Raw genomic sequence first — 15,573 nt, 5'->3', positions numbered from 1 at the left:
TCCAGAGTTCGAGTCTCGGTCGGGCACACGGTTTTCATCGACTCAGTGGTAATTGTAATTCATAGGTCCTAACTTCAGCTGCTTTTGTAAGATAAAAGTAACACTCAAAATTGTTTCGGATTGGCAAATAATACAATATAAATAAGGGAAGTAAAAGTTTGATAATGAACTGAGCTCATATCACTAAGTTTCCAAGTTGATTGCAATTATGTTCTAAACCAGTATACATTCTTTGCCACCCCTCACACACTAGACACTAGTAGTATACCTTGTTGGAGACAATGTCTGTATGTGTGTGTGCAGCTGGGCATTGCATCAAGTACCGTGATAATCCGGCACTCACACCAAAGGATCTTGTTATCTACCTCGGAAAGTACGAGGTGCGGCGCTTCGCAGAGCCTTACAGCCAGGTTAGAGAGGTAAGTGTCAATTTACCTCATCTGCATCAAAAACTTTGTCCAGTCTGCCCTTTGTCTGGGGAATAGCTTCTCATGTTAGTTTATATTTTTAACAGATTACTGAAACTGCATGAAATAAATTTTTCCTTTACCGGTAGTAAAGAAAGATACTTTTTATAACTTTATTCTGAAATGAAACCTGGTGCATAGTATACATTGAACAGAATTTGTTTCCTTTGGTGTCTGTAATTGCCATCCTTTTTTTAAACTTTAGGGGTGTGTTTACAAAAGCAGTAAGTAAAATAAGGGGAAGGAAACCACACAGTAGTAGGGGACTGATGTGTGGAGCATAGAAACACAGTAAATCTTAACAGTAAATTGTATTCACATTAGCTTGTGAGCTCTTGCTCTCTCTTTAGTAAAAGCACACGCATACACACTCAAAACCTCAGACACCTCACAAACATACACTCCAACTAGGAAAATAGCAGAAGCTTGAAAGCTAGTGTGATTACTGTTTTTTGTTAGGTGTTTCTATGCTCCACATTTCAGTACTCCTTAGTTGAGTGGTAGCCTTTGCGTTATTTCATGTAATGTTCTTTCCAACCAGGCATGTCCATTATTGTTGTTACACAGTTGAATATATGTGTGGAATGGGGGTCTCAGTAAACAATGTCATCCACTAAAACTTGTGTGCCCGCTGGAGGCTACAACAGAGCCTCATACCTGATATCGTGGCCTGGCCAGGGTGTGAAATGTCCATCACTATGCAGACAGCCATCAGTGTGTGAAACATTAAAGGAACCAGACAGTCTGTTCAAGTGTTCTAACCATTGTGGTCATCTTTTTAAACAATGTGCTTGCTTTCAGTTCTTACATATAACACAATGAGCAATATGTGATATTTTTAAAAACCTCACATTTAATATCCTTTGTAATCTGTTCATACTTTATTCTCTTGTGGATCTTAATTTTCTTTTATTGTGTGACTGCACTGTGTGTTAGCATCCTGTGGAAACATTTCTTGGACAACAGATGTGTGGTTAACTGTTCAGATATTGTTTAACTGGAACGCTAGAATACAGTCTGCGTTGTTGGATTTCTTTGCAACAATGCCAACAGCTATTGCCTTCTTCAGTCACACATGTGTGGCTTCCTATCAATATGCATTTTTTTCTGAGAAACTGAGATCAAATCTATAAAATTATTGACATTAAGTAAATGAGTGCATGATGGACTGAAGAAGTAACTCAGAATTTTGGGGGAACAGCTGTAGTGACTGCAGTTTTTGACAGTATAGAGCTTCCCAATATTAAAGTCCACAAATGAACTATCAATATGACAGTTCCTAACCACCAGTCTTAATCCCTGGAATGTGCTACACCAACAGACACAAGTGAAGAGCAATTTGACATCTCTAATGGCAGAAAACACGATGTAATATTTTTGTAGATGATATTCCAAAATGTGGTATTGAAAATATCAACAATGGAAAGAATTTTTGCTAAAACACAGCTGAGAGTGTTAGTTTGAAGGTGATCTGAATAAGTATAGTTGTTTAATATATTAGTTTGTCAGCCCTCCACATTCCTCATGTTGCATTTAGGTATCATTCAGAAACATACCTACAGAAAAGTAGAAAAAAATAAAACAAAATTACTTTTGTGTTTTCCTCGTGGTGATAGACACAATGCTTGCTGTCACCATCACTTTCTTAAGTAAGAACTTCATTAATTTCACATATTCTTCTCTAGTAACTCACTTAAAGTTTCGTTGTGAAGTTTTTCTGCTAGTATTGTTATGAAAACTGTGATTTGGTTACTTGTCCATTCTTTTGTTGTGTAATAAAATATTTTTTTGACTTCATTTTTTTCCTACTTTCTTATTACATAGGTGTCAGAAATATATCTCCATCCAGACTACAACAGTAACAACTTTGATGCTGACATTGCTATGATCATACTGCGGGATCCTGTTGAGTACACCCGTTATGTTCTTCCGATTTGCCTGTGGAATCAACATTCATCATTAAGCCATATAATTGGTCAAATTGGAGTGGTAAGTGTTCCTTTACAGATTTATTTTTGCTACGATCCAGAAACTTTTGCATACATGGTGGGTGGCTGATCCAAAGACATTATTTACAGACAAACATGTTTTCACTCTGTAAGATACACAACTGAAATAATACAGCTACAACGGAAATAAAGTAAAAGAAAAGTATCTGCATCTATACTCTGCAAACCCCTTTGAAATGCATGGCAGATGGTTCTTCCCATTGTACCGCTTATTAGTTTCTTGCTGTTCTATTTGCATATGGAGTGTGGTAAGAACAGTAATTTAAATGTCTCAGTACATGCTGTTATTAGTCTCTTTTCATTGTGACCTCTATTGGACCAATACATAGGTGATGGTCATTCATAGGTTCTTCATGTAATACTGGTTCTGGAAACTGTGCAAGTAGGCTTTCATGAGATAGAAGTAAACTTCTTAAAGTGTTTCCCAGTTTGGATTTATCTCGCAGCATTTCTGTGACACTCTTCAATACCCAAATTTGTGACCACTTGAACTGTCTTCATTTGCTTATCTTTAATATCTGCTGTCAGTCTTATTTGACGTGAGTCTAAAACAGATTAGAAATACTCAAAGATGGACTAAATGAGTGTCTGGTAAGCGATGTCCTTTGTAGACTGACTGAAGTTTTCCAGTAACCTACCACTGATTAGAAGTGTGCCATCTGTGTTACCTATGTGGTCATTCCAGTTCGTATTCCTGTGGTAACAATTGTTAAAGCCAGATATTTGTGTAAGTTGTAAAATTCCAGTTCTGACTCGCTGGGATAAGTAGCCATATTTCTGTGATTATGCAAGATTTTAAATTTCTGAGCGTTTGAAGCTATTACACCACTATGAAATCTTACCAATATCTGACATAATATTTGTGAAACTTTTTACAGATTGTGCATTGTTACAGACAATTGCAACAATTGTAAAATATTGGAGATTATTTTTATTACTGTTTGTAAGGTCATTAATATACAGAGAGAAAACTAATGGGCCCAACGTACTTCCCTGGGGCACATCTGAAATTACTTCTATATCTGTCAAGAATTTTCCATCCTAGACTACATGCTGTGCTTTGTCTAACAGATCATGTACCATAAAAAATCCCCTTTTATACCCCATTGTCATTAGTAAGTGGTGGTGTGATAAAGAGTCAAATGCTTTACGGAATTCGTGATGTACTGAATCTATCTTATTGTTTAGATCAATAGCATCCAAAATATTTTTCTGTGAAAAACCCAAATTGAGCTTCACATGACTGATACTTTAAATATCCATCCTGGTTGGCAAGGAGGAGGTCATTCCATTAAAGATATTTCACTATGTTTAAGGTCAGAATATGTTCTAAAATTCTATAACAGGTTGCAGTCACTGAGATTGGATGACAATTTGTAGATCATTTTTCCCTACCCTTCTTGTGTACAGGCATGGTCTGTTGTTTCATCCAACTACTGGGCACAGTTTTCATTTATTTACTGTTAAGAGGGGCTAACACAGCTGACAGTTCTGTACAAAATCTCACAAGGATTCCATTGGGCCCTGGAACTTTGTTCAGTTTCAGGTTTATGGGTGCCTATCAATGGCAGGGGCACTAAATAAGTACCACTCGTCTTTGCAGTAGTGAGAGAATTAAACTGGAGCAATACTCTTGGATTTTCCTTTACAAAAGATTGCAGAGCAGAATTCAGTCTTTAAGCTTTAGCTTTGCTATCCTGAGTTTCAGTTCCTGTGTTATCTGTGAGCACTTGAACACTTGACTGTGCCACTGATAGCCTTTACATGTGACCAGAATTTCTTCCTCATTTGTGACAGGTCTTGAGAATTAGTCAGGTTCTTCTGCATTAGTCATTGAAGTTGTGGATGATACAGTTTTATGAGAAAAATATATCTAAAAACAAAGATGATGTAACTATGTAACTTAACAAACGAAAGTGTTCGTATGTTGATAGACACATAAGCGCACCACACACACAAAATTCAAGCTTTCGCAACCCACAGTTACTTCATCAGGAAAGAGGGAAGGACAAAAGGATGTGGGTTTTAAAAGGGACAGGTAAGTTACATCATCTTTGTTTATATATATATAAAGTTGAAAACTATAGTCTGATTAAAATTACTGGTTAGTTGACACTTCACACGATGAAACTGGTTTTGTCCAATCAGAGAAACAGCACACCCGAACCATTCGCTGCTGCTAAACTGCCACAACTGATTGGTTCACTTGCAATTTCTTGTCTGGCATTCTTTCTTAATGTATTTGCATCCCAAATCGTGCATGGGTCTGCCAATTTTATTTCGTATTTCATCATACACGATAGTCGCCACCACACACCACAGCGACACTAATTAAATAACGTGTTTCATACACAGTACTAACTAAACATTACTCGATACTTCCACACAAGATGTGATTCAGCATCCTATACGTGGTTATCATTATCACAGAGATCAGCTTACATTAGATAAGCTTTGCACGGCATTGTGTGAAACCAAGTTTTTGAAGGCGGCAATTTGTCATTGCAACTGGGTTGTAAGTCAAATATATAACAACTTAAGCCACTGTTGTACTTCAGTGCAATGGTTAACATATTAACCTGCTATGTTAAAGGTGTAGGTTCAAATCTTGTCAAGTAATAAAATTTTTTTTCTAAGTCTAATCAAAATAGTTTGATTACATTTTTATTCAATTAATCATACTAAGTGTAATTATTTTATTTCCAATTGTTTGCCACATCATTTTCATCACCGTACAGACTCTTTTTGCTCTTATTTTTCTACCTATTCTTCTTTCATCTGGAACCTCCCTGAGTCACCCATAATCTGCAACCTAGTGCCAATGAGAACTGTCATTGGTAGGTAATGCGGTAGCTTGTATAACCAATGGGAGGACAGTTTCAGTTAATCAGTGAAATTACAGCTTGCTTTTAACATTGAAACTGAACTTTTTCAGTCTTGAATGTGCTAGCTTCAATAGCTGTGAATAAAGTGATTGTGATTTTAGTTCTACTGCAGATTGTTGAGAATCGCTATCTCAGATATATCACAAATCGCAAGGTTGTTGTTAGTTTAGGACCAGAGTGTAAATTCAGGGCTACAAAAAGTCATCTGCTGCATTTCAGTAATTGGTTACATAAAATCAGCTGCCATCATAGCATCTCACATTTCCAACATACCTTGTGACAAACGCTTCAAACAACACTTCAAACATCGCTCCATGTTACACATTAACAGCATTCGTGAAGTTTGCCACCTTCATATAACAGAGCGGTATCCAGCAGCCGATGCGGCAGCATTGTAGCGGCAAGGGACAGATATCAACTATTAAGTAATTTTAAATGGACTGTAATAAATTGTAGTCAAATGCTGTAAGACCTCCATAGGATTGGTGCTTGCTCTAATATGTCGGATAACATTCAATGTGAAGAAATGTAATATATTGCACATAAACTGGTCAAAAGACCCAATATTGTAGGATTCAACAATTGTTCTGCAATCACTTGAATCAGTGATATCCATCACATGTCTGGGAGTATGCATACAGCACTGTTTAAAGTGGAATGAACACTTAAAACTATTTATAGGAGAGGTAGGTTCCGGTTAGAGATCTATTGGAAGAATCCTCAAGAAGTGTCATCACCTACGAAGGTGGCAGTTTACAAAATCTTTGTCCAATATTTGAGTATGACTCGTCTGTCTGAGACATGTACCAGATTGGACTGACAGAAGAAACGGAAAACAATCAAAGAGAAGCAGAGCATTTCATTACATATTTACTCTCTAAGGGCAAAAGCATGAGAGTTCCTCAACCACCTCTCGTGCTATACGATACGAAAGAGGTATTGTGCATCAAGGTGTCGTTTATCATTAAAATTCTGAGATCCCACATTCCAGGAAGATTCGACCAATACATTACTCCCTGCTATGTAAAAATCAGAGCTGACACAGAGGCTTAACAACTGTTATTCTTTATGTGCAACCTTCAGAACTGGATGAGGAAGGGGAAAAAACACTGGTATACAAAGTACACTCTGCCACACTCCATAATGTGGCTTTGAGTATAGATGGCAATTTACCCCCAAAATTGTACCATTAACAATTTGGGGTTTTAGCTAAAATTCTCTATCTGGTATTTCATGAGCTCCGTTGCTTTATAGGATTGCTTCAAACTCTTGGTCTTCATTGTTAATGCTTCACCAGTAGATAATTAGGATTTTATAATAGGGGAGGGGGCATTACTCTAAATGTTACATTAATACTTTGGGTTCCCCTATAGCTTCCATTATTTGGATTGGATGGAGTGTTGTATCTACACTCCACACACAGTTAGCTACCTGGTTAGCAGCCTTCGATGTGTAGTTCATCTCAGAGCCATTCAGGAGAATCTTATAGTTCTCAATGCTATGACACAAGTCTAGGAAGTTGCTGTAAGCTTGTGGCAGAACCTACAGAGTATCTGGTCAAGCCTTAGGTATGATTTTGGAGCCCAGATGACAGGCATCATTTCACTGAATCTCTGGCTGATGGCACCCTGTTCCTTCAATGGCTGCTTCTTCTGTATTTTCAGTGAGGTCCCTCAGGCATACACACAAAATGCACAAGGTGATTATTTCCATCCCTTGCTCTCATTTGTCTAAGGAGTACCACTGTTCCCCATATATTCAAACTGTTGACTATTAACAGACCCATACCCTTTTAAAACGTGTTTGGATAAAAATCCTTCATTAAGAACACACATTTCCTTTACTGACTATCGGTTTTGGCTCAATGGCAAGCCATCCTCAAATCTTGAACAGTTTTCTACAATCTCCCTTCACCTGACTGGGAAATTTTATGTTAATTTAAAATAACAAATTACTTATCTCTCCATTGACAATGTTAAAGAGTAACATCGACTGTCAGGCAAAGGGAGGTTGTAGAAAACTGTGCAAAATCTGGCTCATCAATGACATCTGGTAATCTATAAAGAAAACTCAAGGTTAGACCAATATTTACAAAAAAAGACCAAACCTGGCCCAGAAAGTTTGACATACAGAAGTTATCTAGAGAAACTGATTATAAAACGCAGTTGGAAAAAAGAATACCTAAATGTTAGAAATAACTTGAAAGAGAGATTATTGAGACTTCAGAAGAGTGTCCCTCTTAAAAAGAAATGAAAACATGCTTGGTGGAGTCATGATTGTGATGAGTTAATTATAAACAGACAAGAAGCTTGGAATATCTGGAATGCAAATAAAAATGAAAAGGACAGGAAAAATTTTATAGAAGCAAGCATATGTGCATCAGAAGGTCTCAAAATGATCGGAGTAAAACATATAAAAGATCAACTAACATCAATTGAGACACATTGTAAGCAGAACACCACAAGGAACTTCTACAAAACATTCAAAAATAGTTTAAAGAAGTGTATATCACCAAGTTCACAATTTATAGATACAAAAATATAAAAAATGCATATAACAACACAGAGAACTGCAGAATACTTGCTAACTACTTCAAAGAAGTGCACAACTGTGATAAAAACCAGACTCAAAGCCACCAATAGATGAAATCAAAGAAGTCATAAAACAACTTAAAAATAACAAAGGGCCAAGGGAAGAGAATTGGGAAGCACTCTAGTGACAACATATTTTATGTCTAACACAAATCGTCAATGAAAATTTGACAGCAAACAACTTAACATCAAAATGGACATCGGCATTAATGCATCCAATACATAAAAAAAAAGGAAAGAAAACTGATCTCTAACAATTGTAGAGGGATCTCCCTCTTACCAGTGACACATAAGATCTTGTCCATGACACTTTTAAAGAGAGCTGAAGGAATACTCAACCAACAATTACAGTATCAAGCTGCATTTAAGAAGGAAAGCTCTTGTGCAGTGCAAATAGAAAAGAACGTAATATAAATCAGGAAAACCAGAAACCTTAAATATGTGGTAACTTTTGGAGATTTTAAAAAAGCACATGACTCTATTGATAAAAATGCACTGATCCGAATTTTAAAGAACTTTAACAGGCACATCAAAAGTAAAATTTATGGAGAACTGTCAAAACCTTTTGAAGCAAAATCAGGAGAAGACAGGGAGATTATCACCCCCAACTTCTAACTGCGCGTTAGAGAAGGTAGTGAGAGAGCGGAGAAAATCCATTAATACTAAGTGGGTTCGACTAAGGAGACACAAATAATCACCATAATGTGTCTAGCTTTTTGCAGATGATATGGCATTAATTACTGACTCATTGGATATTGCTGAAGAACAAATCACGGAACTACAGAAGCAAGCAGACAAAATTGGACTAAATATATCATTTGAAAAAAAAAAATAAAATTAATAAAAATAAATTCATGACATATATCAGTGATGCTGCTTAAAATCCATAACAATATCTAAAACTGTTTTAAATTCCCCGGTGAACTGATAACAAGCAACACGAGGAAAAGATAGCCATAGAAAATAGTTTATAAAATGGAAAGTGAATTCCAAAAGAAAGTATGTAACACAAACACTTTTCTTAGAACAGAAAGCTAAGTCACTGCCAAACAGTAGTAAGGCCTGAAACACTGTGTGCAGCAGAAACACTTAAAACAACAAGGTTGGGATCTTAAAAAACTGGAAAAAGTTGAAAGAATTATTCCAAGCAAAATACAGAGACCTAGAAGTAACATTAATGTAAATACAAATTAAGATCAGACAGAGAGCTGTATTTGAAAATGGAAAAGCTAACTGCTGTAACAAGGAAACGAAGACTACAGTTTTAGCGCTTTAAGTACTGATTAAGACTAACCAAGCTGATCTTTAATTTACTAAACGCCTACAAGTCCTAACCCACATGGTTCACCGAAATTGACATACATGAAAAACACAGATATTACAATAGACATAATAGACAACAGAATACTTTTTAGAGAAGCAACACAAAAAGCAAGTTTTCGAGAAAGAAAGAGGTCTGCAATAGGAAGAAAGTGGACCCAGGGGAAAAAAGGAATGACCCCTCTTAAAGGATGAAGTAAGTCTGGGAGCAACGAAAATTACATGCAAAGAAGCAAAGCCTAAGTTGATTTATCATACCTTCAAAAAGGGTGTTTTGTATAAAGAAAATTTGCAGTCTTTATGTAGGACTTTTATCCACACATTTTAAATCAACAGATAGTGTGTCTCCCCATTGAGAATGTCAAAGAATAGCCATACTCTTTTGTTTTTTCCTCCCTGTAACATGGGGCACAACAGGATTCTAAACAGGTGAAGTGTGTCTTACTGGCTTAGTTTAAGTTAGTGGGAACAGATCGTGGACTTACTGGTGAAGTGTAAGTGTGCAATACCCTGAGTTCCTTCTGATTCCTATCTCCCTTCAGTGGATCCTAAGACTTACCACTAATACACCACTCAATCAAATACATGAGTAGTGATAAATCATGTACTTCCTGTACAGGATAAAATACCTGTGAGAGAGGATAATACTTGATGTACCTTTAGAATCTCCAGTACATGTATCTCAGCAGCCTTCCCAGCACACCATATCAGAGGAGCTTCCAACTACATGATAGCAGTCAGGGTGATTTCCAATTGCTTATGAATGGCAGCTAACTCTCACTATGTGCAACATCAGCATTCACAATGAGCTATGTTGTGGCTGATGCTTTCTGGATCTGTTATGCTAAGATAACTAAAGTGATTAACCCTGTACAACAGGGGCAGCTTGCTGCAAAAGAGCCAGAGGGGCCCGGCCTCATGAAAAATTTTGTGGCATATTTTTTTCCTCAGACAGTTAGAGTATAACATGATTGTGGCATAGTATGACTGACAGGAAATTAAGATAATCAAATCGGTTCTTTCTGTTGCAGACACACACAAAGCATGTCATTCTGCAGTGATGAACCAGTTTTCCAATCCCCATACTATCATGTAAAGCTGAGGACTAGTGGCAGGTGGTGCCTGTAGCCCCATAACTCCTCCCCACTCCTGACCCGCAGTCAGTGATGCAACCAAGCAGTTTTCCCATGTCCACCTTCCCCTCACTCCTCGCCAATGCATAGTTGCGGGCCACCGCACATGTACCTCTCCTTCCCTGCATCCCAGCCCTGCCGTGGGGCCAGTGATAGACAGCCCTCACTCCCCCACACCCCCAGCTCCTAAAACTGTAGTCGCTGTGACACGATCAAGCTCTTTCCCTTTATGCGCCTCCCCCCCCCCCCCCCCTCCGCCGCCTTAGTGCAGCTTAGGGCCAGCTTCAGGACGCCCATGGGGTGGACCACCTCAGCTGTACTCCTCTTTTTTAGTACCCCAGCGAACCATGCTGTCCCTGCCATGGTCACATTCTCCTCTCCTTGCCCACCTGTCCACAAGTCATTACAGTGTTTGGGGCCAGCCACTCTGGGCTTGTGGAACCTAACTGTCGTTGCTCTCACTTGCCTTACTGCATTTCTTCCCTGCTACCACCTCCCCCTCCCTCTTCCCCCCCCCCCCCCCCCCCACCTCCCTACTGCCATTCATCAATGGAAAATGTGGAAAACAGAAAATGAAGCCATCTCTTGGTAGTGTTCCATATTCTGGAGCTTTGTGGTTGAAACTCAAATGTTCATATGGTGATTTTTAAATGAGTGAAATAGGTTATTTGCATAAAATGCTCTTTCATTTATTAAGTATGGAAGACAAGCTGTAAATCAAGCCATTAGGCACTCACCCAAAAGATTTCTTCATCTCTCAACTCGACGGAAGGAAGAGAACTTTCTGCAACATATGGTTCTGTTTAAAGTCTTGGTTAACAGTGAGGGAAGAGAGACAAAAGTTTTTTTTTGTATTGTGTATTATTTGGTAGTGATGGATTGTGGACAACAGTTGGCTGTAAGGAACTAAAGTATTTAAATGAACGAATTAAGAAACATGAAGAAAGTGGACAACATTTAGAAAATTCCTGTAAATACCAAATGTTTGGCACAATTAACATTCCTGCTCAGACTGATTCAGTCTACGAAATGTCAGTTCAGAAACGTAATAAATTAGTTACAAAGACGACGCACGCACGCACACACACACACACGCCCACACGCACGCACGCCCACACGCACGCACGCCCACACGCACGCACGCCCACACGCGCGCATGCCCGCACGCACGCACGCACGCCCGCACGCACGCACGCCCACACGCCCACACGCCCACACGCACGCACGCCCACACGCACGCTAAACAGAATAGTAGAGTGCTTAATATTTTGTGTAACTTGTGAGTTAGCACTGAAGGCTCACAATGGAAAACAGCAGTCAGCAAACTGCGCTGTTTCTTGGATTTATTATTTGTTCTAGGAAATCTTGACAGCATATTACATGATCACTCAAGCAGTTCCAGTACTCACATATGTAAACATGACACACATGATACAAAGTGAACTTTAAGACTGTATGTATAAAGTTTACATTGAACAGCTGATTAAAGACATTAATGCTGCCACTTTTCTGTGCAGGCAGATGAAAGAAAAGATATGTGCAGAAGTCAGTATGTCACTATAATGTGGTAAATTACAGGGAAGAAACCTGTTGAAAGAGTCCTTTGAAAATGATGATAGGACAGTTTGTGGGTATAGTGAGGTTCTAAAAAAGTCTGGAACCTTCCAGTATTCAAGAAAAACTCATTTCTCAGGCATACAATGGTGCCCCAGTAATGAGCGGCAGTCATGGTGGTGTACCACCAGAGTACTTTTCCAGTGCGCATCATCAAATGAATTTACAGTAAAAACGTAAAGTCTGTTAGGTTGTTGTTTGTAAATATTTATAGATTTACAATGTTTCATTTTTCATTGCCTAAGCAGAGTGACACTCTGTAACGAGATAATTCCTTCAGTCTCTTCAATTAGATGGAACTTCCAGACTCGTGTAGTAACCAATCCTCAGGAAAACAAATCAGACTTATTGGAATGTTTTTATAAGATTGGAAGAAGATTCTTGGAGTGATATTACAAGAAGAGAAGCATTTGCTTTAAGGAATTTACTTTATAATCCAGACCTTTTGTTCCTTCTAATTTTTTTTCTATAAGATTATGAAATGCGTTGATGCAGAATGAAAATGCCGTTACTATACCCAATGCATTATATCATTTAGAGTCGGCTGTTTCGGAAATACAAGAGGACAATGAAATGAATTGACTTTCTGAAGATAAATGTTTTATTCTTCCAAGAAAATGTTCAAAATATAGTATTTGACCTAACCAGACAGCAGATGCCAAAGAAGTGTGTGACATTGTGACCAACCAACTAAAAGGAAGATTCCAAAGCTCTCATGTATTCAGTAGCTTCAAAATTATTGATCCAAAGATGTTTGCTTCTTTCAAAGGTGATTTCCCAGCCACTTTATTAAATACTTTTTCATTAAGTTACAGTCCCTTTATTTGCCATGATAAATTGAAAAATGAACTGTCAGCGATTTACTGCATTTTACATTTAAAGGCATTACATCAGTATGTAAGCTGTTCACTTTTCTTGTGGAACATTCCTTTGATGAATCGTTCACTGAAGTGCACAAGACACTGCAAATTGCGTGAATTACACCTGCAGAAGCGTTTGCCAGCCAGAAGAGTAGGTGTGCACAACTAATGTATAAGTGACCTGCTAGTATAGATACCACATTAACTAATGTGGTATTTAGGTGAAACAAGCATAAACCACTCCTAGCCAATGTTTTCTACAGAGTTTTTTTCCATTGGTCATAAGGCAAAAGCAAGAAGGGTACTTATATTTGCACTCTGATGCCTTCCCAATGGGCAAGAAGTTACATGTTTACTCCCACAGTTACACCATGTTTCTTTTTATGTTACAATCGAGACTACAGAAACACAACTAGAATAAGTATGAACATCAGCAGGAGGAGAGCTGGTGCATTATATAATGAACACTTCGAAACAATGCCTTTATAAAGTTTAATGACTTTTTATGAGCACCCCACCAATGAAAGTGAACATGAACTGCCAGTGCCATACAAAGTGATTTAAGTTACAATTATAGGGAAACAGGGGCTCCAAGTTCCTGATTTCCTGAATCTTCATCTACCTCTACCTCTCTGTTCTGGTGTCAGTACTGTTCTGTCTAAGAAACTCGTGTGACAAATGCAAAATAATTAGAATTTTATGAAAAATACAGTTGGTACACACTAATGTGTAAAGGGGGAACTAAATGTAACACAACACGACTGTTACAGTATGTGCAAAATACAGTGTTAAGTCACAATAATTGACTTCCTAATTGCATTGTTTATAATGAATAAACAAAATGCCATTAGGCTGAATTTTCTCGTTATGACAGAATTGAAGGGCAATATGTTGTAATTGTTAAAAACCATGAAAGCCAAGATCACACACAATATTTTTTTATTCAAGACAACTGGTTTTAAACAGTCTTAGATGTCTTCTGGTCTTAAACATTTTTTTGGTAGTAAAACATGTTCATTTTATGCTGACCTCATGCACAAGATGTCAAGTGGACAAAACTCGGCATGTTATAAATGTTCGCCATCACTAAAATATTTAAAAATCACACATCAAAAGGCCATGTCCATTCACATATTGCTCAGATACTTGTTACATGATACAAATATGTACACTGCAGCATATCTGTTTACATATGCTGGACACATAATAAAAAACTGCATACTAAACTGTTTACTATTATTTACATGTCCAGCATATGTAAACAGGTGTGCTATTGTGTAAGTATTTCTACCATGTATCAAGCATTTATGAGCAGTTTATGTATGGACATGGCATTTTGGACAAGATGCATCATGTTTTCAAACATTTTAGCAATGACAAATGTGTATAATGTGCTGAGTTTTTATCCATTTGACATGTTGTGAATTAGTTTGGCATATAAGGAAGATGTTTTACTAGAAAAAGTCTTTAAGATCAGAATTGACAGCCAAGACTGTTGAAATTAGTTGTCTTGAATGTAAAAAAAAAAAATAATCTTGCCCGATCTTGGCTTTTGAAGGGTTTTTAACAAACACCATTTGGATCACAACTTTTTATTGATCGACGACCACTTTGTCTGCACTGCCGATCATCTTGAGGTCTGGCACTACAAAGTTTAGTCAGTCAAGTGTGTGTGTGTGTGTGTGTGTGTGTGTGTGTGTGTGTGTGTAAATTTGTGATCCAAATGGTGTAAGTTCATTATAACAAAAGGGTCACAGCCCTATGATACCTCATTAATTATGAAGCTATTTTTGCATCTGGATCATAAACTTCAAACAACAAATGAATCTGCAAGTGGAAAATAAGTTAAAATATTGCACTACTTAAATACTTACACTGTGGCTTTAGGGAAATTATTTTTCTACCCAGATATTGTTGCTGAAGTTCATAGCATGTGCCACTGTTAACTCACAGCCATCTATTTACTAAAAAATATGTTATTCATGACACTCATAAATTTGAAAAAAATTTCAAAAATATCTATTTCTTCATGTAGATATACCGTGAAATGAGGAGGAATAATAGTCTGGTTTAGGATACTACACTAAACTGTCACTATCTGGCATCTAAGTAATCCAGCCCACTTCCAGCCCGTAGTCGCTCAAGCAGAAATGACACACAAAATAATAAATTCTTGTGTGCAACGTTATTACTTAATACAGTGTTATACATATTTGAAACTGCGGCTTTGTTTGTGGGTCAGTATTATGGCTTCTAAAAGGAAACTTGTTCTGCTAGATCTCAAGCAGGAACTCAAAATTAGAGAAGAGTTCAAGAGTGCACCAGGGAGGTGTGATAGGACTGCTGCTGTTCTCAGTATGCATAAATGATTTGGTGGACAGGGTGAGCAGCAATCTGCTATTGTCACTCGTGATGCTGTGGTGTATAGTAAGGTGATGAAGCTGTGTGACTGTGGGGGGATGCACAATGACTTACACAAAATTTCCAGTTGGTGGGGTGAATGGTAGGTAGCCCTAAATGTGGAAAAATTTAATGTGGATGGCCTGTACTGTTTGGATACAGTATTAGTAGTGTCCGCTTTACACAGTTGAGTTGTTAAAATATCTGGGCATAACGTTGCAAAACAATATGATACGATATATTGAACAAGCGTGTTAGAACTGTGTTAGAGAAGGTGAATGGTAGAGTTTGCTT

At 37.7% G+C, this 15,573-nt stretch overlaps 1 protein-coding gene across 1 annotated transcript in view; it reads left to right on the top strand.

Annotated features, from left to right (window-relative positions):
- Positions 1-15,573, top strand: part of LOC126419148 (serine protease gd-like) — a 309,601-nt gene that overhangs the window by 270,125 nt on the left and 23,903 nt on the right. Inside the window, exons 6-7 of the mRNA XM_050086257.1 lie at positions 304-419; positions 2,292-2,456. Coding sequence (XP_049942214.1) covers positions 304-419; positions 2,292-2,456 — 281 coding nt within the window. The remainder of the gene's footprint in view (positions 1-303; positions 420-2,291; positions 2,457-15,573) is intronic.

Source organism: Schistocerca serialis, chromosome 9 (genome assembly GCF_023864345.2).
Source record: "Schistocerca serialis cubense isolate TAMUIC-IGC-003099 chromosome 9, iqSchSeri2.2, whole genome shotgun sequence".
In the NCBI taxonomy this organism is placed as follows: domain Eukaryota; kingdom Metazoa; phylum Arthropoda; class Insecta; order Orthoptera; family Acrididae; genus Schistocerca; species Schistocerca serialis.
Note: the sequence above shows the minus strand (reverse complement) of the source record. Positions and strands in the feature narration are given on the sequence as shown.